This window comes from Dendronephthya gigantea, unplaced genomic scaffold (genome assembly GCF_004324835.1).
Source record: "Dendronephthya gigantea isolate DGI-Jeju-01 unplaced genomic scaffold, DenGig_1.0 000079F, whole genome shotgun sequence".
NCBI classification, from domain to species: Eukaryota; Metazoa; Cnidaria; class Anthozoa; order Malacalcyonacea; family Nephtheidae; genus Dendronephthya; species Dendronephthya gigantea.
The window spans coordinates 791,956-817,221 of NW_021163089.1; the positions used below are offsets into that span (position 1 = coordinate 791,956).

The window sequence follows — 25,266 nt, forward strand, 5'->3', positions numbered from 1 at the left end:
AATAAACCTCGTGAGATATAAACCCCCAATTTGCAAAAAGAGATTGCTGTTGTCACCTGCGGGATGAGAGTAGCGAAACATCTGATAGTAAATCCTGCAGAGTGACAGAATGTAGCCTAAATCTTCACCCATGTTGTATGCATGAATGTTCAGACGGCTCTTGGACTTTAAGGAAGCCTAGATTCTGTTGTGACGTCAAGAACGGTATGTGCTTATAATATCGAACTGTCAGAACTCGATCGACTAATACGAAATCTATTTTAATAACCCTTCATATCTTTCTTTATCGTGATGTGGTCAAAATTGTTTGGGGTGTGTCAATTAATTATTATAAAACATTTTTTAAACAAAGCGGAAAAAGAAATATTTTGTATTTATAAACTTGCGCTTGTATAAAAAACGTGTAAAGATTCTTAATTTTAGACCATAGTGAACAAGGTCAGGGGGGTGTGGCGATACCGGCAACGGATATATTCATTATCAACACATCCCTTTCTCGTCGACATCGAGTGTTTCTTGGGAAATTTCCTTATTTGGAAGTAACAACAGAGCTCTTTCCAAAGCTCGCCACAATATCATCTTAAAGAGAACTTCACATCGCTTATTTCCTGCTCTGTCATTAAAGCAAGTTTCCTCAGAATTGCATGGCCGATGCCTGGAATTTCACTAGAGAAACTAGTTGCATTAAAAGGAATCATCGATAAGACACCCCTGACTAGCCAAGGTTGATGAGAGAAATGATTAATTGCAACTATGACCGCCATTCTTATGCACCCTTGAACCTTGAGCCTGTTCTATGATTCCCGTGGTAATATACAGTTACCCCTTATGCGACTATTCTGCGTCGTTTCGTCTCACACGAAATTCTTTCCCTAAACCTTCTCCAAATCTGTTGGCTCTGTTAAAGAACGACTTTCAGCCTTTCAGGTCTGATTAGAACAGAGAGCAACCAAGTCTACTTCTTGTCAGAGAGTTGATTCTTTCCACGAGAGATGATGGTTCACAAGAAAGGCGACACTTAGGATTATCGACTTAAGAGTCCATTCCTAGGATCCTTGCCTTTGATTGTGCGCAGAGAAGATATGAATCGCTCACAATCCCGGTCAATTTTTGGGTTGAAACTCGAACGAGAGAAGGCCAGAAAGATTTTTACCAACAATAACATAATCAGTTCATAAAACGCGATGCATCATAACGAACCAATCAATCATTCAAAACTACAGATGAAGGATTTGATAAATCGCCGCTTAATTCATTGTAATGAAACATGCATAACATTTCAGGCATTACGCAAGCCATGCTAATGAGGGACGCGCAAGTATTTCAAGCACGCAAAATATTCTAAATAAACGATGAAAATCATAAAATGTCTTGATTGTCCTTGAATTTCCACAAATACGACAAAACTCCAGGTGGAAACAAGAAACACATGGCAAGACTTTCGTAATAAGCGTGGAGGTCAAATTTCGTGCCATTATTCCTCAAACTCACATTCCTTTAAATTCCTGGTTCCACCAGACAGTTTTGCTGCCTTGAATTCGTTGTACCAAGACTGCACGTCCAGTCGTCCACTATCTCTTCCTTCGTTGGCGTCTATTTAAAGAGGTATATCTCATTCAAAACCGATGTAAAAATGACAAGTCAAAACGGAGCTGGGAAGAAATGGGAAAAAACGGGACAAAGCGGGGACGAGTCGATTTTCACATCTATCGCAAGATACAGCTGGAAATTTCACGATTTCAGGAACAATAGTTAGCAACAAGTTTTGCTTCGATAAAAATTTTATCAAAGGCAGAACAAATTGGTGGGAAATATGCATGCAAGCTAGACGTATCAAGAATTCAAGATAGATATTTAAGTAACGTTTGAGCGGATCTTAATATAGATTCTATCTGGATTAATAAACGTAAAAAGCGAGAGATTGAAGCAGAAATAGAAACACAGTTTTCTACATGCAATAAAAAGCAAATTATCGTACATTTAAAAAAAAATAGTCCCCTTTTATGGCTTGGATTTTACTGTATTATATTGTGAGCAATGTGCTTGAATCTTTAATCTAAAAGTAGACAATGCTAAGGTTACATTGATGGTCTAAAATAGCATCATTACGCAGCATTTCTGTCAAATAATGAAGAGTTTTGCAGTTAACACTTAATACACTCAATTTTGCAGAATAGCTCCTAAAAGAAGTATCAATTCTTCAAACTTTTGTCGGGACTTACTGCGCGCTACGAATTAAGGTAAGTGGGAACGTCTCCTATATACTGACACGTACAACGACGGACTTTGAGTTTCAGGGAATTTTCTTGCAAAACATTTCCGGAAGTCAATCCCCACAGTGAATCAAAGTTGGTGGTATGCATGCATTGGGAACAGATAGAAGCACAACATAGCTATAAAAATCTTCGACACAGGGTACCTGGCACAACTCAGACGATACTCCTCGATGATATAGCAATTTAGAATAGGCACGTGACGAAATAATTATACTGCATGAACTAAACTAACATACAAACAAGCTTTACTTCATCTAGTCTCTAAACCACACATTCAAAGTGCGTCATACTGGTGTAAGTACTACATCTATACCGTCACTGCATAGTATTCTGTACAGGAAGAGCCAGACACGACAAATTCTACGCTCTGATCTCAGATGAAATCCACTAAAGAGCTTCTCCCTAAACCTGAATCATGCAGTGTAGAAAGCATGACATGCAGGCTGGGTGCACTTAAGTCGACAAACGTGGATTTTGATAAGAATGGAACGCGCGTCGTGAACGACACATATACTTTGAAAGATATACTGCCTCTTGTGTTCTTGACCTCTGACAAGTGGAGTAACAGCGAATGAGTTAAAAAAACCTACATCAAATCTAATCTTGCTGGATGATTTTATCACCAAAATTTTAAAACTGCTTTCCCTAGAGGTCCGGAAATGAAGAAATTATCGTTGGTTTTTGGTGACGATTAAGTATTATAACACAAACAGCCAGGTATATATGTATATATGTATAAACAAATTTCGTGAAAAACAATGGGTATAAGTGAGCACATAGAAATTGATAGAAACATGTTAAATTGCTGGCGTTCTCTGCATGACTGTCTCGTAAATTACTTGCAATTATGGATGAAAACGATTAAGACCCTCAATATGGGTGTTGAAACATGGTCAAATTGCACCCCTTCTTTTGCAAAGACCAGAGAAACTTCTTCTCTTCGTGAATTAGTTACATATCAAGGAGATTGTTTACAGTCCGGCTCTAAAAACGATTGCATGACATCGTATGCAAATTTTCTCCCACTGTGAGGAACGCATGCAACATCGGGAAGTGTAACACATTCCCAGAAACGATACCGGGCTTATATACGATAACATGAGTGAAGCACACAGCACAGCCACACAATCAAGCTTTGTAAGTGTCGACTCCATACAATATAGAAGCTGTATAATATCAGACGCGAATTAGTCACGCACATGTTACAAGCTTAAGTGATCGTTAAATCGATATCTGCCCATGCTGGTCACGAGGAGCTTTTGTTTACTGCTTAAAAAGGCGTCTTCTTTCGATATTATATAGATATATTTTAAAAAGCTAATAGCAGTTTCTGGCGGCAATATGTCTGCCGTGATATATTAAGCTCAACAGGCAGCTCAATATCAAAAGAATCTTTGGTAATTTACGATCGCAATCGATTTGATCTCTTTTCTGAAAAGGAAATTGGCTTTCAAAGAATGGTTATTCAGACGTTTTAAAAGAATAAAATGTAGTTACTATCGGTTAAATCGTATAATTATGGTAAAGGACTTTACTAGAAGCCAACGGTATTGCATGAAGACCCTTATCTTCACTGGTTGTTGCATGCTATAACTATCTATACCCAATTTTTAGTTTTGACATTTGTTGACGTTTGGGTAGATACAACTCAGTACTGTTCAAAATGGGCAGTCAGTATAAAATTATAGCATGTCAAATTTAAAGAGTAATTTAAAGTATAACACATATATACACGCCCAATTACACAGATATTTCGCTGTAAATAGAAAAGAGAAATTGTTTTATCGCCATGCCATTTTAAAGTAAAAAGGAACTCGTCGACAATTAACGTTGAACACCTTCTAGCTAGTGCATCTGAGATGAAGGAAGTCCTTTTAAGTACACCTTATGGACATATTGGATCACTTATAATTGTGAAATTGTCTGCGGCTATTAGAAATAGAAAGCTCATGGCTGGCCTAATTACCAGCATCATTCTGAGTCAAATTGCTCCGGCCACTCAGATGCATGGCCACATCGTGACCAGGCCATGTACTTTGTACTTTCTGTTATATCAATTATAAATCACGGCACATTTAGCGTCACAAGAATCATTACATTTAACTAAGAATGATTTTATTACTCTCGTTTTATCATAAAAGGCTAATAGTTGCGCGTTGTTCCGGGCACTCTATGACATATGCCATCATTTACCTTTCGTGAATGGCGGTAATTCACTGTTATCACTATAGAAAATCAATCAAAAGTAGTTTTGTTATATTTCTCACATAACTCACATATCCAAATGAATTTTAAAAAGGTCCTATGGGAAAAAGCAAAGGTACATTAGCCCCCTGAATCGAGGAGTCGTTTAGAGAAATTTTACCGGAAGCCAAAAAGTATAATTTTAGTTTGCATTTTTATATGGTATAGATTGGATTGAGTTGATTGTTATAGTTGGGTCACGCTAACTGCTGAACTAGAAATTTCAATTTAATACTTAGCAAGCTGCAAGGTTTATTTCTTTCACTAAACTGAGTCTGAACACCTCCTTATATTTGATATGGAAACCTGAATTGCACTCCACATGTATAAACAGAGTCACAAGGCCATTACTTTATGAAAGTGAGACTCTTACATGCAGGTGAAGCGACATGTGATTGTTGAAAATAAAAGTGCGCAACTTGTTTCTTTCTAGCTTATGTTCATTATTTATCATGTAACTAATCCGTTAGTATATATACTTGGTGCTAATATATAGTTGACTAATTGGTTAGTTTTAAATCTCAGATGGCGTGTCGGTATATATATAGTCTGCAGTAGCTATCTAGTTTCAAACAATTCCTTAATTCACATTTTTGTTCAACAGGGACAAAGACGGAAAACTGATAAAATCTGTATGTCAAACCAGACAGCATTACGAAGCCTGTTCATAGCAGAATATAAATCCTCAAATTAAATGGTTTGTTTTACTTAATGTATTAAAACTGATTACATATACCAGTACGCCTATAACCAACAGATTATTTTAAACATTCATGATCGTAAAGAAACCTAGAATTTGGCAAAAACAGCACAATTATAAACGGTTGAATAATACGCCGGTATTTGAAATAATACAGCGACAATATGAAATGCGTTTGCAGCCACCCAGCCAGCTAGCCATTGAGCATGTACAGCTGTCAGCTTATATGTCATTTTTGGAGAAAAAATTCGAGCTGGTCAGATATAATTAGTCTCCCTTGCAACTTAACTTGTCCCTCAACTATAATAAGAAATAACTGAGAATTTATAAACCTAACATTCTGCCAAATTAGAGAGCATTCCTGAATAAAATCAAATTACTTGAATTATCAAAATATTTGAGTTGAGTTAATCAATAAGGTTGTTTTAACGAACTGTATTGCGAAATAAAACTATTATAAAACTCATCCATTCGCAATAAATATCGTATGTTGTGTTTTTGGGATTGTTTCAAAACAATATTGCTGACCTTACGTTGAGTGTGCCTACACTTCCGTGTTATGAAGGACCGCAACAACCTGTTACCAAAACAGACTCGACCTATTCTAGATGAACAAAAAGAAAAAATCTTAATTTTACAGAAATTGCTCCAATTATCTACGAGAATGATTCAGTTCCTCATAATTTCCCAAATACCATAAAACCAAAATTACTTGGCACGATATCAAATAAAGTCTAAATTGTCGTATATCAAGGTCTGGTATTACGTCCAGAACGAGATACCCAAGTGTATAGCTTCTAACAAATCGAAGGAAACGTTTTAGCTGGTTGTTACGGTGAACACTTATAGATTTGAGGCAAGAACACTAATATCTAAACTCAACTTCCTCCCAGCAATTGACCACTGAGGTCTATTTTTAGGAAAAGCCCATCGAGATTATGCAAGCGTACAAAGTGGCACAGACAATATGATTGGAATGTAACGGAACGCGGCTAAATGGATTCGGCAGTTACTAAGTATAGAGCGCTGCTTTTAAACATAGAAAATATCGAGTAACTGACCAGTTTGTGCTATTAACGAGCGTGGGTAGACCGTCATCGGTTTATCTCAGAGAGGACGCGCGTACGGATTGCTGGCTTGATGATATAGTTAATATAATCCATTCTGTATTGAGTGCAAATCAGTTGAGCAAGACAGGAGAACGAGACAAGATTGTACAAAATATTAAGAGACGATTCTTATTGGATCTGTAACCGATTACAGTATAAGCTTAACATAAGTCATTTGAACTATTATTGTTTCAAATAGTAGTCTCGTTCATTGTTGGTCTGTTATGATGTTCACGGGAGACAATGTACCCAGAGATGGACGGAGATTCGCGTCCCCTGAGATGCACAATTCCTCCCAAATGTACAAAACTGAAACCCCGAAGCTCCGCGGGTCATCTTTATCCAAGGATGTGCGACGTACGAGGCATAGAGAGAGCACAATTGTGTCGCCAAAATGCGCTCGTTGTAAGAACCACGGGGTGATATGTCCACTGAAAGGACACAAAGGCCTGTGTAAGTGGAAAGATTGTTCGTGCAAGAATTGCTCGTTGATTCTAGAACGGCAACGAATAATGGCAGCCGAACAGAGCGTACTCAAGGAAATGGCTGGCCTAAAACGAGAAGGTGCGGCGACTCTGGAATCATTGCCATCGATTTCTCATGGTAAGTTGAAAAAACCCCAGAAGTCTATAATAGCATACTAGGAAGTATATAGATGAGGTATACATCCTATAATAGAGTTGACAGCGGTAGTAGTTAACATAAATTCTCTACGCTGCAGATTAGAAATGCAGTACATTACGAGTGTCGTCTTACAAAGCCAACGGTTGGCAGCAATTTTAACCAACGACGTTAGAGCACGGAATGAGCGCGGTGTCGTAAAATCTTGCAAACGAAAAGCAAGGATATTTAAAGAAGAAACTATCACGGTCATGCTCGGTACTCGAGACACAATAAGTTAAGTGGTTTCTGTCTGGTTAAACTGCATGGATATATTGAAAGTCAAGCAATAATACAGAATCCATTCGGTCAGCCATTTGTGTACGAAATTTAGGATAAATTTACCTGAAACGAATGACCCCGAGAGGAGAGGAAAGACCCTCGATCAGGTTAACAATGGCGTAGGTTTATCGCGCTAGAGTTCGTCCTTGTTGTATTGATCTTGCACCAACCCACGGGAGATTATAAAACTGACGCGATAGCATTACCTTTCTGACACACGTTTAGGGTGCAAGTTCAGACCAACAAACCACCGTAAATATATATTTATATATATATAATTATCGACTTCACAAAATTGCTGACATCTTTATAAAATATGGTCCGTATATTATGGAAGAACTCGCTTGCAAAACAACACACTGAACTTTGCAATCATTTCAAATTGTTATTGCCCGTGCCAGCTAAAGGCAGATAAGATAATTCATATTCGTCTTTCTTTGACTATAAACTCTGCTGGTCTCCTCCTAAGGAGAAACAAGAAGCAAATCATTTAAAATATTCCACTGAATTAAAGCAATTATGGGCTCAGTTTTTTGGTTTTACAAATTTCAGCACCGTCCATGCAGCGAAGGCCTTTGGATCATATTCTCAATTCTGTGTTTCGCTGTCTATAATTTTCGACATAAAAAGCACTCATTGTTGATGATATAAAATTAAAAAAACTTTCAAAACACGTAACGGTCATTTATAGCCAGAATCGGGAAAAATTTCTTTCACAACGGGCGTAATAGCGTAATAATATCCACAAGTTATTGAATAAACTAAGAACTTTGGGAAAACAAAAAGTTTATAAGCTTTTCTTTATCTAAAAATTAGTTTTTGGTTTAGTCAGTTTAATGAACCCAATTCGTAGTTCACAACGTGGTATAGTTGTCTATGTATATAATTGTATGCAGGAATCTGCAGGAACCGTAGTGGGGTATAAACAAAATCCGCTACATAAAAGGTGTGGCAGTTTCAATATATAACTTCAAAACACGAGTCACGCAATCAGCGTGAGAATATGTCGTTTCATTAGTAACTTAAAAAAATTCCGACAATATTGCGTCAAAGACCGTGTTTTAGTGCTCAGATATACAGCATTTCTCTAGTTTCCTGATACTTTGTGTTATATTAACACAGCGTATAATGACTGTAACTTTCTTACCGAGTTTTCACGCATCGTTCGTGCGTAGAATCCTGCCGGCCTCGTTCTCATGCACTATAGATTAACGTGTTTTGAGAAAGAAAAGGGTCAAGGAGACTAAGACGAGGAGAGGGAGGTTCTATAGCAGAAAACACGGGAAGAAAACCGTAACACGCGCATGTCTTGGAAACGAGGCTGCACGGTGGCTCATAAACATTAAGGTTTCTAAACTGTTTCCTAAATTCCGTGACCAACACACGTTAAATGATTAAGAATGCATTAAGACTATAGAGTGGTTAACTGCAAGTGTTTAATTGATTTACGTCTTCAGGGCATGCAGCATTGTCTCAGCAATATCAAATGCACAAGTGAAAATTATAGTTTGCACGAAATCTCGCGAATCCTTGCATACAAATCTCTCCACGCGCACAGTTGCTCAAGATAACCAGAATTATTGAAGGAAAATCATTGTGAGAACCATGGTTTCACTGAAGTTAAGCTTTTCAAAATTTTGGAATGCGTGACCCTGAAAGAGGTCTTTATTATGCTTATATGATAATAGTTTTAATGACTTATTTTTTCCTTTGCGACCGTCAATTTATTTTAGGATAAACAATTCTTTGAGTATCTAGAGCTCCAGACTCTTCCATCTTAAAGCGACTGACATATTGCCCGATTTACTTAAAGCAACAGTGTTTCCTGTTTATGACCTTCACCTTCATACGAATGTCTGTGGTTCATGAACTGTATCAGTTTGGATTTTATTATTAAAATTCCTGTAATTAAAGGGCATATGTGTCTATAACGTTTGAAAATATCTGTCAATTTTCTTTTACTGAAAAACTTGACTGTAAATGGTAGTGGAAAATTCGCTCATTTGAAGGACAACGGTGAATGCTGTGCCTATACAGTATCGCTTTCAAATATCGCCACCTTTTCATTTTATCATCAAAGATCATTCCACATTGGATGCACCGTTAAGTTCAACAACTGTTTCTAAATCTGCAAGAATCATCCTTTAGGCTGCTCTGTGGTGTCAAATATAATGCACATTTAAGGCATCGACACCAACCAGTCATCCTTACTGAGCTATTTAGAATATGATATAACATGGGGAACCCTCTAATTTAAAGGCAAAAACATAATACCTTAGACCGAGAGAAACACAAGCCTGTCAACTTTGCACTAACATAGTTAAGGTCAATGACACTTTACCCAGGTTGAAGTGCATATCGGAACTATACAAGAACACGGTTACAGAACAATGCTGTATTATAAAGGTTATGAGGCACTTCATGACTTCTTAAAAGTTTTTAAAATTCATCATTTTGTGTGGACTTGAAATGTTTTTTCCTCTTAGTTTATTAAGTTATCTAGCCATATCTCATGGTCTTGTGAAATTGAATGGTGTTAGTTTTTCGGCAATTTCCCATCAGTGAAAGTGTGAACTTCCATACGACCTTGCCAGAACCTCGCCTAAATTTTTGTGGTATCGACAATATATATTTTCATGAATTGATTAAAACTAGTTGGTTTTTATATGATATCAGTTATGCAAAGAAACTTCCAGTGATTAAAAAAGCCTTGCAGCGAATCCATGCGTGATTAATTTCGTTTTGTTTATAATGTTCATATTTTTATTTTACTATTAATATATATAGACAAGATGACCAATGTACATATTATATTACTTATATCGTATTAGTCATGGACGAGGATTGCTTTGAAGCCTTCGGTAGTGCATGTTCGAGTTATTTTTATAATTGTCATTCCCGACTGCTGCGCGTATAGACATGAAAGAAAACTAAACATTCAGACCAACTTCCGATAACATCAAGTATTCACTGCTAGTCCATTATTCAGGATTGTTATCGAGTTCAAGAATATATTTATCAGTCAACTGGCTTATGCAAGGCTTATATATTCCAAGGTAAACAGCCATGTTACTGAAACTACCAACTGAACAACAAAACAATTTAATTTAATCAAAATTCTTCTCATGTTTTCAAAGAACAACCCTTTGAAAAAAAGGTAATCAAGTAGAATTATAGTCAAGTGCAAAAATTATTGGTATTCACATTGTATATATTCGATTAACTATATCCAGAATAGCCACTCATGGAGTAGACAATTACCGATAAAAATATTTTCTAGGTATGGAAATAGATTAACCGTGATGTGGTTTGGGCTTTGAAGTGCGAAGTATATATTTTGATAATATCGCCAATGTACATTCATTTATCTTGATTGTGCGTAAGATACTAAAGCGGTTGTAAGATGAACAGACAGTATAAATAAAGGAGGGAAATAATCACAATAGATTTATATAACTGGGTGAAGTTCAGCGGATACTCAGTGGTAAAAACCATACAGTTTTGTTCGTGTCGTTTCCAGTAGGAAACAATTGTGTTCCTAACGATCAAAATGTTCCCAGTGACATTGACGGATGGCTGGCAAAAAATGTGTCCAAAGGTTTGAAAGGAAAATGGTACTTGAATCACTGACGCAATGAATCTCAAATTGAAGTGTTTACTTCTTAAAAGATTTACTAACGAGTTCTAAGTAACTGCATGCTTTATCATAACAAAGACATTTTCACGAAAGATTCTTTATGAAACGTTACAACAAAACGAGAATGAATGAATTATTTTCTAAATATTTCGTGCGTAAGACATTTGCTTTTAATATAGGTTTCTTTAAATAAAGCAACTGTCTGTTACATAGATTGCTATAGTTTTGAAAAGATAAGAAAGACTCTGTACTAAAGACTGGCTAACTGAAAGACTGGAAACGAATGTAACACAGGTTTAGATTCCAGTCTCTTTTTATTTCATATGACATCGTCAGCAAGGCAATTCCTAATCAAATATCGCTCTTCTGTTAGTAAACAGATTTTCTTGTCAGAACAGGCTAATAATGCATCGTGATTTTACATTGATAATTTGATAGACAAAAACAAAAACATTTTGTAAAACTTATCTGAGTCAAAATCAAGTGACTGGCCTTAAACAATGCTATTGTGAAACGAAGTATAGACGATGAACACATTTATGCATTGAAAGCATGGTTTTCACACTAGACATTCCACGGCACAGAAGCAATTCGTTACCACCCATGGTTTATTGTTAAATTGGTTATATCAAACACTAGACGACATGTAATGCAGCAACTATAGTTTACACAAGCATTAAATGAGTCTTGAATATTTTTGTTTAAATATCGTATGAAAGCAATTGAGTGAATATCGTCATTAGTGCCCATGTCTTTTGGCAACTTCAAGTGATTTTTTTACCAGCTTCATACTATAGTCAGTTAGATGTGGGCTGATATTTCTACCGAGCCAAAAATGTCCACAACTCCTTTTAAGGTTTCCTGCGATTGGTTACATTAGTGCTCGTATATTGTGATTGTTATCTTGGTTAGATATTTCATTGACATTGTAATGAAGACGAGCCATTGGCGAGTATATGAGTCTGAAGTGTCGAGTATAGTGTTGCTGTATGGGACACAAAATAATGTAACACTAAAACGTCTTATTCTACTGACTGGTCGCCATTGACATTAACAGAAACAGTTAGGATTCATGACAATGGCCGACTATAGCAGACCTTAGCAGGCCAAATGCATGCTTTTGGCAGACATGTTGCAGACTTTCGGGTCTCTGAATAAGACAGATGGTAAGTCGAAAAAAACCAGCATCCAACCTCGGCATTTGAGGATAAGAAAAATTTGTTTTTGGCTTAACTCGGTGTGAGATACAAGTAATTTTGAAAGAATCTACACCATTGTCTAATTATAGAAGGTAGAGTAGAGTTGATGTTTGAGACACTCACTCGCTCGTTAAGGTACAAAGTATATGTAACAAATTACCACCCCCATGCGAGTAGGTGGACAAGAAATATCTCATGTAAATTGCGCATTTTTCCTCGCAATGAGTTCCTAAGCACTTGTAAACCGGAATCCACGCGTTCATGAAAGATAATCTTTTACACTGCTATTACAGCAAGCTTAAAAATATCCTGCGTGATCTATTTTTGTTCATACAACCAAACTTAGTCCCGTGGATACTGTATTAAAACCATGGTGATGATATTACTTGGCATGCACAGTCGGAGGTTATCCTGGCTGAAGTGACGAGTCAATTTGCATACAGTAAAATAAGGTTGGTTATCAGCGTCCAGCTATTCTTTAGTCCAATCAATTGTTAGTCCTGAATTGGCTTTTGTACTTAAAGCACAATATATATATAGGTAACATATCCGTTATATTAACAGTTAACGCCATGCAGTATGCCCATGAGAAATGCCAAAAATAGACCAAGAAACCAAGCATCTATAAACTCGCCTGTAATCTGGCTTGAATTGTACTTTTTTTTAAAGAAGTTCTTGTCTATTTAAATAAAGGCTTTGAAGGCATGACCTTAAAAGTTGAGTACGTCGACCTGGCTAAAATTTATATACATCGTTGTGTAAATACTATAACTGGCAGAAACGTAATCTACATGTTCTGATTTTTAATTCACTTTTCTGCTATCAAGGTAAGGCTATTAGACACTATAGTTGATTCTTCGTGTTATTTAACTTAACTTCGACGAAGCATAATGATTGTAGACATACTCATGATGAAATTGAATGTTAAAATGAGGGATGTCTGGTCGCTGAATCGCCTATATAATTCTAGTGTAGCCATCCGCACAAAATAAGATAACTGTATTGTGTAGTTACAGTTTAAGATATTGTCATCCGAATTACGTTCAATCCTGTACTTAATTCATAATTGTTCAGAACAGTGCCTCCCAAATTAATGGAATACGTGCATGAATGCTAAAGAGTTCTTTGTGTGGCATGTGCGCAGTCGTTCTCCTGACCAAGTCAGTCCCACCGTGCTCTAATCAGTGCAACAGTCAACACTTATTTCTGAATATAGAGTCACGCAAACTCGAAAGACAAAATACTTTACATTCAATTTATATATTCACAATAAGTTTTAAATATACAGATCTGAACAGTTCATTGATTGCTCTCTAAGATAACTCAACTTCAAACCGCGATAGATAGAGTGTGTAAAAATATGTTTATACCACGAGTGTTCCTCGCCGAATGCACTAGCTTGCAAACTTTTTCTCGACACGCCAATTGACTTTTAGAAATAAAACCTATATTTTTAAAAACGGAAAAGGCGGATTGAGACGCATTCTTTAGTAAATTGCAGGCTAACTATATTTGCCCTGAAGCCATTGTCCGTATATGTAGTATTGTATTGAAAATTACATAACAATAAAGACGTTAAGTGATCACGGAGTAACTGCACGCAATCAGCAGGTGCCAGAGTTTCGCTTGCTTTGTATGTTACCACAGCACAGAATATAGTTGGCAACGAGTGAACACTGTAGAAATGCGGTGACAACTATATATACCATCATGACAAGTATATATCGTAACCACACTCTTTCGTTTCTTAAACTTTCTTTATATTGGTATCTTTACACATCATGCATAATAAAAATATAAATAAATATTGCTTCCTTGTCGAGACACAACCACAATTCGGCCACATGCACTGTGCGACACATGCATGCATGAATTAAAGAGAAAAGAGTAATTCGGTGCGGTATTTTCATTATAAATCAACGAGATTGGTCACATACATTGCAGTCTCTTCGCTGTTACTGTTTTTTCAGCATGAAGAGTGCCAATGCATTATACAAATGCATGAATTCTGCCAGACAATGGCGAGGTTCGGGTTTGACTTGCACAACCACAACCATTCAGGGAACATGGACCGATCAAATGGGAAATATTCTATCAGATTACCCAATCACTAGCTCAATAAAATAGCAAGAGGCTAAGGTAGAGAACCTCGCTTATACTGACTTTGAAACAATCTATAAATTAGTAAATTGACCTTTAAATGAGTATATATATTCTTTAGAGATTTCTGTCGAGCCTACACCTTGCAGTAACTGAGAGAATTCAGTTGAAAGTTGTTATAAACTGCATGTTTATCTGACTCTCCAAGACAAAATGTTGATCTCAATCAAATTGAAAACACAGAACACAGTAAATGCAGTAAAATAAAAATTAGATAACAAAATAAAAATCCTTTTCCGAGTACGGTGATCGTATATTCCATGCTATTTTAAGACGTACATAGCAAGTTTTTTATTCCCATATTTAGAGGTCTATCGTTGTTGAGGTGACAGTTGTAGTGACAAATGCTATGCTTCAACTCAGTGAAATGTCACATGCACTATATGGTTAATCTGAAAGTAGACCTTACAGAAATGAAGACAATAGCGGTTATCATAGGGTCATCACTGGAGCGCTTTGGTTTGGTCCAATATATAACAATTAACGACCTCCCCAAAGATGACATGACATATAAAAAATAAATTACAAAATAAATAATATTACAGCAGTGTTGACAAAAATTATGAATGTCTACAAATAATTTTTGTTATGGAAAATGTATAATTTTATTAAACAAGTTTCATCTCATTCTCTTAGCTCTAAAGTCGAGTTTTTTATAAGAGTTGAAAGAATCAGTCGTCTTCGACACATCAGCCAGGAAGGCTACTCCTAATCATAAATAACAAACACAAACTCCATCGTATAGGAAGTGTTTCAGTGCAAATACCAGCAACAGAAAGGCGTGCAATCTTTAATTATAAATTATTACGAAATTTTTATCATTTTGTCTAAAGAGTTCCCCATTTCACAACATGCAAATGGTGACATTCCAACACCCCAGGAAATCGTACACTTGCATGCAGATGACTTAAATTTATCGACAGAATAGTATATTGGCCCAGTCTCACAGTGCATGCATGGCGTTATCGGTATCTCAAGGTCGAAAAACAAACTTAAATTTGCATATGAAAACATTAGGGTGAACTGTTATTAAAATGTCATTGTTTCAACTGTGACTCATGCACTTTTATTTAAAGGCCGTGTTCTTTGAAAGGCGTCTTGGTTAACCCGAAAGAGAAGGATGTTGATTTTCCTTTTATTGAGATTTGCAGCAGTCTTGTTTAGCGAAGAGGGTTCTGTTCCCCCCCTCTTATAATCTTCTTGATCTTAAAAAAACTCATTGTACGTCGTTACCTTAAGATAAATCTAGATTGTGAAGTCATCTTCAAAAATATGTCTGCGCGGCATGATTTTATGTTTCAATGACTTCGAAAGCCCCCTAAAGCTCTATTTTTCCAGCAGTTAAACATGACCATCAAACGTTTCAAACTGAACTTAAGTTTAAGAGAAACAGCGCGGACGCAGTAGAGACGTTTCATGCGATACATACGTTAAGATCTAATGGTCTTCGAACGCGAGATTCGTTGAAACATAAGTAAGAAAAACGATCATGATTTGTTACATTCACTCGCCACGTGATGAATTATGAAATGCAATTTTGAAGTAGACGTGAAGTGGTATTCAACGTTTGACGTTGTTTTGTTTTTCAATTTTAATGTTTGCGGAAAACGGGCGCAAACATTTTATGACGTGCGTTGTACACACGCGCGTACCACAATCTAGCCTTGGCCTTCAACACGTAATACATATCTATTGTTTGAAGAGGATGATCGAGACGAATAACATCCGTTGTTTTGACAAATTTCTTTGACTTTTGATTTCACGCAAGTGGAAACCCAACGGCGCCTTTCCAGAACAAGTGTTGCTTACAATGACACACACACGCAAACAAGACGAGTGTATTCTCACGCAAGCCTACTAGGCAAGGATATCAGAATAAAAACGGCTTAGATCAAACGATCAAACTCTGACAGGAATAATGCAATCTACAAGGGTTATCAGAAACGTGTACAGAACAAACTTTCCAAAATACGAAAGGAAAAAAGGTAGGCTAGGTATACAATAAACCACTATAGACTACGATCACTTATATTGGGCTCGAGTTTAGTAAGTCATGTGCCATGAGATCTATCATGGACAAACATTTCATAAAACTTTCTCTTCATCAGAATACGGAAATAATAGATAAATATTAGTTTAAAATGATTCTGGCAATTGCAAAGTCATGAGTTGTTTTTATATGTAGTACTTTATACGAAGTAAATAATGTAATGGGTGCGCTAAGGTGTTATATCGCATATTTGATATTCAAAGATGAATCATATTTATTATGTTACTACAAGACTATGATTCAAATCGGGTTACGTATTATTTATTTATTTCGCGATATTTAAACGTTTTCCTTTTTTTTCCAACCTGTCAACAGAATGACAGCATGTGAGAAATGTCCGGGTTTAATATACAAAGATTAGGCTTTCTGTCTTGAAGAATTCTGCGCTGCAACACAAATTACGATAGTTGGCATAAAATCAGGTATCATCCATCAAAGTATTTCAACTGAAACGAGGAGTAAAGTGGCATGTTTAATCGGGCTTGTTGCTTATTTCATTATAATGATATTCAAACAGGGAAAAACAAACAAATTATCGTGACAATTATGGTCGGCCGGAATGTATCGCGCGGCACTTTCGCTTTTAAGTATATTTTTAAAACATTGGGGGTGAATTTTTAGCTCAAATTGGCCAATTTTGCCAACAAAGGAATATTCTTCTAAAAATTCTTCGAAGAGACCTGGCAATGTTATATGGTATTTTATCTGTGTCGATCATGCTAAGAAAGCCGATTTGTTGAACCGTGAAGTGGGGAAACATATGAATGAATGGTTGTAATTGCTGTCACCATAGAGCATAGAGATATATACGGTGTAGCTGCATGTAGTTCCTTGCATTAAGAGTTGGCTATGGTGCGAGATGATCCAGGGAAACAAAGTTATCTTAGTTTAGATCTCAATACATAGAATTCTTTCAATATGGCGCACATGCAGTGAAATCTGAATAAGTAATAGATTATCGCGACGCAATGTAACAGATTGGCAACGCTACAGTCAACATTACATTCTAATGACTGGCGAGCACATATGGTGTTTATTAACTTAGAATATTTATCAAAATTTCGTTTCTAACCACACGGCTAGCGAGATGGGACGCTGCCAAGCAGGAATTGTCGGTGAATGTACATGCATACACGGCTAAAATAAACCACAGTCACTGACCGCTGCCAAATATGAAAAGAACGGAAAACAAGCTTTTGTTGAAGATTGTGTTCCTCAGGAACAACGCAGACCGCCTAGGATTATGCATTTCACTCTTTTGATATTAAAAAACACGAATTTTGATCAACCGTATTACAAATTGGGGGGCGGGATTCTGTGGAACACGTTATTCTATTTACTGAGGGGACACCTTCAATTGATTATATAGATTTACAAGTTATTAATGACTTTAGTAAAATTGGATTATCAATTTCTCGTGATGATGACTCGACTATAATAGTTGTAGGAACAGAAGTAAAAAATAACAGTGACATTATGGTAATATTGCAACTTTATTATTCAAACAACGCATTTTTCCCACAGATTACTTTTCGTGACTGGACCATATGCTAATTATATCGGCACTCAAAACGACCTCATTGACTTTGGCAAACATTAACAACGATATTTGCATTAAGAATTCTTTCTCCTGAGAACTTCTGTTGTCACAATGTTCTCGAGAGCTATTCTGACCAATAAGGAATGCTCTTATTCGCTAATTTGATCTAATCGGTTGTTCTAATTGACCGCTGTGACGTCGACATATTTGGAGATGTTTATATGAAGTTCCTGCGTAAATCTAACCACGATTTCCGTTTGTACCTTTGAAGTTGTAAACACTCGTGTTGAAAATCTTTACATGAAACATTCTTTTAGGCATAAATATCAACATCGCAAGGTGAAATGAAACTAAATTTCATTAAAGCATTATTTAAGAACATGCGGCTGTCATCTCAAGCTTCGATGCCATACCACACAAATCATGAATATAAGATTGCGTCTGGTAAAATCTTCAATGTCAAAAGCTAAGGTCAAAACGTCATCTCAGAGTAACTTTACACGGTAGTAATTTCAATAATCCTATAAGTCCATAGCGACGCACAATAAAAATAAACATAGTCGAAAATACTGCCAACTTTCAGCCACATGCAGCTAGGGTACCAGGCGAAACAAGTTGCTTTGCATTGTAACCGGGTGAGGTCGGATTTTCCCACGAATCTAAGCTGAGGTTACAATCAAGACAATGAAGCAAGACCGTTCAATGTCTTTATTTAAATGATCATTTGCAACAACAACGAAGAATCGAATGCGGAACATGGGGATAAGAGCATGAAAGATTTAAAGCAGAGAGTATAGTAATCCTGAGCTTAGAGAGTATCACTCTTAAACGACATGGCACCCACAAGGGTTGAAGTGACAAGAACGTGCAGCTAGGTCATATATTAAGAAGCCTGTAGGTTTGGTGTTAGGAAAGCGTAACACTGAACACGTTGTCGGTCTCGATATTTTAATACAGTACCGTCTATTATATTATATCAGAGGTGATGAAAAAGTTTACCAAATTACAATCGATTCTCATGACTCGGATCGATTTTTTTTGGCTGGGTGGCGGTGCAATTACTCTAATCAACTGACATGATACCCAGTATATATATCATTCTATGCTGATTGAAAATTTAACAAACTAGCCAATATAGTAATAACAACAGATAAACTCACAATCATTACTAGACATGTACACACGCTGGCTTGAAATATTCATAACGTAATTAAGTGCAATTTAGTTAAACCGCTCAGCATTTGCAAAAACTTGTGTAAAACGCATTAGAGGTACAAAGATGTTAAACCATATTCGGGGATTATCACCATCACCAGCCAATATATTTGAAAGGTTGAAAACTTTCGCACGATCGCCCCCATGAATAGGAGCGGACTTTGTTAGAAAAAAAAGCAGTGAGCTTCAGGAAAACGGTAAACGATGACAAGAACGTGCACACAGGCACCAAGGATCCTGGAAGTTATACTTACAATGAGAAAGTCTGTCTCGTAGAGACGCTACAAAGTACTGAAGTGCGTCATTGCACCAGGAAATGCCTTTAAACCCACAGGAAATTTTTGAAAAAAAAAGCAAAAAAACCAAAACTTTGATAATATTTTTATCCTTATGCATGTATAAAGAGCAGAATCATGATTTTTCACACCAAATATAAAACCAATTATGCAACGGCAGAGTTTCATCGACTATCTTTTTCTCAGAAGAAGAAGGAAGATATCCCATCAGATATCCGTTTTGAAGTATATGATTTTAAGGAGATCGTGTATTTCACTTCATTCCAGGATGTCATATAGTGTTCTCAAAAACTTATTTTCACTTGATGATTGAAGCTGAGAAACTGAAAATGATGTTTCTTTGATTTCCATCAACTATCTAAATTCTCGCTCATGAGCCATATTTCATTAGGTCTAATATACTTCACCAATATATCATTTGCACGATTTGCCCTAGCTTGTAGCAAACCTGTAGCAATTAGCTACTTCGATATTCGATAAAGTCTCAATAAAATATTACCTTGATATTATACATAAGATGATCAATCGTAATTCATCGTGAGTTAGTGTTATTAGTTAAACAGATGAATTTCAGTTTTGAAACCAAAAACTGTCGGAGTGTCGGTGTCAATGCGTTACTCTTTCGCCTACACGCTTTGAAGGAAATTAGACTCGATTAAAGTCAACTCGTCGCATTCCTCGCTTGTTTGCGCTAATCCGCGTATTCTAATTAATTATCTCAAGTATGGTAGCATTCTTTGCACGATATACGTCAATGAATAACATATGATTAGAATAAACATCTTCGTACAATATTCTTTGTGGGAAATCGCAAGCATTGTTAACAACGGCGCAACCTCGGCTTGATAAATATACTTAAGGATACTTCAAATAAGCAAAACCTCTATTGTTTCGCCGCTAAACCTTGTATTTGTTGCAGTGAATAACAATTATTAGGAAAGTAATAGAGGAGGAAATCGCAATTGTCAAGTGTTCCGCTTTAGAGTTATTTGTACGTACCGCGCTTGATAACTCGTGACATGCCAACACCCAGGCTGTTGTTTCACCCACGCCTTCTGGAAATTTGCTGACTAGAAGAGCGAACTCACGGTCGGACATACGCACAGACCCAACACGCTGACATACTGTTAACAAGCTCGTGAACGCATCGTATAGGATTCAAGGAATCTGGATACGAATTCTAAAGTATTAGCAGAAAATTACAATTAGTGGAACTTGTTACGACTAAACAAAGTCTGATAGTTTATATATTGAACGACACGTGAAGACTATCTAAGACTATGAAGCCTGATCTACTGTTTTTACAGAATAAGGGTGAGTGAGTAAGTTGTTTGAGACAGTTCAAAGTCATATAATGTCCGTTGCGCTGTTACCTCATTCCTGTTTATATTTATAAGATGAAGTTTCAGCAATAGATTAACGATTATAGAATAGATAAGATTATTCGAAGACTACGTTTCTCGATTTTGCAATGAATATAATGATGCAGATATTATATTTCAGTAAAGTAGATTGAAATATGTTTCTGTGACAGGCGGGTTTATATGTACCAGATTTGATACAACAATTCGCAAGTTTTGAAAACTCAAATCAATCACTCAGATCGTTCCAATCACTATTAGCTTTCAAGCGAGTGTAAAAATATCGAAATTAAGAACAGGATGTGTGATTTAGATTTGAAGTAACCATGAAATTTGCCGTTCGCTGTCTTTGACACCTTGTCTTTGAGGTCGTGTGGTTATCACGGCGAGGATAGTCGTTCAGTGAGAACAGCTTGTATCTTAGTCGTTCTAAACAAAGCTGAATGTTCGCGAATAAATATTTTTAAAGTTTAGCGGTGAAATTACAAGCTCTAGTGGTTTTCTGACGGCTTTAAAGTTCAACATCCTTTGGAGTTGGGTCATTGAGCCATTGACGTAGGTAGACTAATAGGCTAAGTCCTCAATATATGTAATGTTGTTTACGAGAAACACCGAAAGCACGCGAGCAATGCGTCGAGATCTTTCGTCCTTTACAACTTCAAGGGGCGACAAGTGACGACTGACGACGACGAGAGAACGAAGATGATTCGTGATGCAGCTCATGTCGCAATCATTAAAAGCATTACAAAGCACTTTATGAGCAGTGTGCGTGCGAGTATACCATATCCTATTATTGACAGCACTTGTAAGTAACACGAGCCACGAACATGTAACATAGTTTAAACACATATAAAACATCACTCGATATTAAGGTCACAATCCAAGGACAATACTCCGTCGAAGTGTCTGTACCTCTGTGGCATTTGCTGCATAGAATATACTGCTTATTGATTGTAAGACTTTAATGCAAGGTATCTATTTATTTCAATTTCGGTCGTTTATTTACAAGTATTTATATATATACACAGGGATTTATAATTTGTTAGCTATCAATGACAAGAGCAAAAAAAATTTGTATAAAAATTTCGTCTATTCAAAAATGAAATGCGCGTTGTCTTTGATCGGTTTTCCAGCAATTTCAAGCAATTTTACTGCATTTATGATTTTATTTTTTCGCAGCTTGTAAACAGGGGGAGGGGGTGTGAATACTGTCAATAAACATTGAGATGTAATACGGTCTTCGTTACGATTTCAGCAACGGCCGGGGGGTTGTATATTAACGTACGTGTTCTGGGATTTGATCATTCTTATAACGATTAGCAAAATTTGAACAAAATTTTATAACAATATCTCAAGTATCTTATAGCTTTGGGCAGTCGGTCGTGAGTGTAGTGTTAAAATATGTCTAAAATGCTGTAAAATTAGAACTTGTATATTGATATATAATTTCAAATGTTATTGTTTAACAAATTTTCTAAGCCAGGCGCATTAATACAGCTGTTTACGGTTTCGTTTTCCTTGAAGAACAATGGGTAAACGTAACTGTTTTATGCCATGACGTACTTTGTTTGACAATAAAGTTTGATTGAGGAAGTTCACTCACGTGCTTGAACGTGATACAAGATAGATTTAGACTTCCGCTGACTTCAACGATTTCTTTTCATTATAATAGAAGAAAAATTCTTTTCAACAAAAAATTTATATAAAACTAATAGAAAACGCATATGAATTCGATGTAGTACTATAGTATTTTCTTTATTCATACAGTGCAAGCAGTCTGATGAATGTTACTTTCTTCCTAGTAAAACTTCCTTTTGACCTTGAACCTTCATGTGTCAACTTTCCGGTAGCTTTAAGCGTCGATAATTTCCACGCATTGACGTCCACATGCAATTAAAGCTTTCTATGATTAGAATTAGCGGATTTTTCATGGGATAATATTCGCAATATTGCTATAGTTTAGAGAGCTTTTCGTTTTTGGCAAAAGTTTACCAACTTTTGACACGATGTCCTCCCAACTGTCCTAATGAGTACATCGATATTGGCAAACGTTATAGTTGGCTTACTTTTATTTTTATATAGAAATAACATTTCAGTTTCATTTCCGGCTAGTTTTAATTTAATAATTCAGTTCAGTTCGACAAATGAACGTTTTATTCATTTTTGTAAACGTTCGTCCAAAGAAAATCGTCGTTTTGTCGTTCTAACATATATCTTAATCAGTAAAACATCTCTCATCAATTCATATTACATCATGGCTCGCAAAACAAAGACCTTGCCTTATAAAAACTATTCCCTTTTTTGACTTTCAAACGCTGTCCGTGCTGTGAAACAAAATCTCAAGTTTGCTGCTTTGTTATCTAGAAAACAAATCAACGCTGAACGATAACATGACTGGAGTAAGGGAATACATCTGCCTTCATTTTGGTGCCGACGAAGCGCGCACGACGATGGCCGAGTTAGAGAAATGCGGCCATGATATGGAGCCTCAAGCGTGCTACATAAACATCCTGCGACGTCTTTTTCCTGACATCAAACCAAAAGTACTACAGCTGCTGCTGGTAGCATGCGACAGCGATCTAATAAAGACTGTTGAGACCATTTTACCGTGTTGTAAAAAGATGAAAACAAACGGACACATTACATACACTAAAGTCACGTCTCCTCCGACCAAAATGATGATGCTGTCGAGAGCTCACAAATTCCCGACTCGAATCTTAGACAAAAGGGACATGCTAAGGTACACACCCTACCCCATAGGAAGAACTTTCAGTCGCTACCCCAGTTTATTTGTCCCACCGTACACCCCAGTACCAAGCAATGATAACTGTGGTCTATGCATACCAAGCCGTCTTCTACCGCCCTACTACATCTCAAAAGGCTCGCCAGATGACGTCCTCTCAAGAAGTCAAACAGGCTTTCCCTACTACACCACACCGAAGTACAACTTTGCCGAATGCAAGACTGTCACATCTTCGCCCACGGTGGAAATTGAAGACACGCGAACGACAACAGCGGCTGCAACTCTCATCTCGTTGAGCAATTCCTAAATCACACCCAGATTCCCGCAATCTCAGAGAGTACTATCAACGTTAAATCAAAGTTTCGTTGGCCGGCTTCAAGCCTCCACGCGCCACGTTTGAATAACTCAAAACAGCACTCGCTGAATCATAGAAGGTCTTGAAAGAGACCTCAAAGACGATGTATAATCACAAGACTAAATATCGCTGTAATATGCAGGCTAAATTATTATAGATCGTATTGTCCATCATGCAGCTCAATACTGCATGTAAATATCACACAATTGTAAATTATCTACACCTTGTGCTCTCAAAAGACGCAACGCTTTGCAAAAACAAAGGATTTTCATTCTTGTTCAAAATGAACTAAACATAATGGGAAAATGACCTAACCTTTTAAGGCTCTGTTTCAAACGACGCACTTTATGTGCCAAATCTAATGGAAAGCAAAGACTAAACGTCAGGTTTGGCGTCTGAAACGGGCCTTAGGGTATTTTCATGGAGGGTTGTTACAGATCTGACAGAGCTCAAATAAGTTTTTAATGCCTCAAAGGTATTTAGCTATATTAGCTTGTAGAAGGAACGGTCTCTACTGTTTAGATGTTCTGACCTAGTGTGTTATCCAATATCATATTTTATAAGGGTTTCAAAATTATGACATTACACCTTAAAATGTGAATGTTACGAATACGCGCTGAGTTTTGCAAGCCAAACAAACGTAAACTTTTGAAAGTTTAAAATGTTTGGATACTAAATGCAGTCATGTTAACATTGCTGTAGAAATTTATGTACATTAGTTGGGATATATTTATATACATGAAAGTTTTCTAATTTAAGACAATCATTAAAAATAAAGGTGCTTTATTCACAACTAGTCTTGTTTCTTTTACGTTGTGTCTGGTGTCCATAATCTCAATTTAACCATTACTCTCATATGGGTGAGAGCCCTATCTCGCTAGCTAGATGTTTGCATGCGAGTGATGCTTTATTCTCCAGATTGAAGACACCACTTGACACTCATATTGCTATACACACAAACTGAATAGTTCGTACCATTCACAGTATATAAACATCGATTTCACTGCAACCCTCAAACTTTAGGGTACATTTGAATTTCGAAAGATGGAATCAATGTCAATAACAAATCAACACTGAATAAAGATGTGCACTTTTGATATCATTCTTGTAGTTCTTGCAAAGCGCAATAAAGTGAAACCACTTCAAATATTAGTTTGTCTGACGTGCAGCACTTACACCGAACTCATCAAAGTAGTTTTAAGATTGTTAAAGAATCTAATTGAGGCCATTACTCAGTTACCTATAGCAATTCTTTGTTTCTTCTATCTCTTTCTCTCGTGTTCATTTCAATATTTCTAGAGAATATCTCTCGTAAAACAAAGACAAACTTGGTGCAACTTCGTGATAGTTCAAAATCACTGGTTTATTTGGTTTAAACTTTCCGCCATCTTGCATTTTGCCCCTGTACTTCAAATAAAACGAATAAAATAGACCACTCT

General features: G+C 36.6%; 1 protein-coding gene and 1 long non-coding RNA gene across 5 annotated transcripts; one reads left to right on the forward strand and one right to left on the reverse strand.

Moving 5' to 3' along the window:
* Nucleotides 1-1,085: 1,085 nt before the first annotated feature.
* LOC114532520 lies at nt 1,086-20,445 on the reverse strand. The gene is made up of 3 exons (XR_003687967.1): nt 20,368-20,445; nt 1,979-2,056; nt 1,086-1,593 (listed from the first exon to the last, which is right to left on the reverse strand). It is a non-coding gene; the product is annotated as an uncharacterized LOC114532520 (long non-coding RNA).
* Nucleotides 6,278-24,606, forward strand: LOC114532518. 4 transcript variants are annotated; one of them, XM_028554034.1, is made up of 2 exons: nt 6,278-6,932; nt 23,094-24,606. In XM_028554034.1, the coding sequence occupies exons 1-2, from the start codon at nt 6,554-6,556 to the stop codon at nt 23,777-23,779; spliced, it is 1,065 nt and encodes a 354-aa protein (XP_028409835.1). In that variant the 5' UTR covers nt 6,278-6,553; the 3' UTR covers nt 23,780-24,606. The 4 variants fall into 4 exon arrangements, 3 of the variants coding, with proteins under 3 accessions (XP_028409835.1, XP_028409836.1, XP_028409837.1); XM_028554035.1 differs by lacking the exon at nt 6,278-6,932 and adding an exon at nt 16,025-16,252; XM_028554036.1 differs by lacking the exon at nt 6,278-6,932 and adding an exon at nt 20,469-20,682.
* Nucleotides 24,607-25,266: the final 660 nt, after the last annotated feature.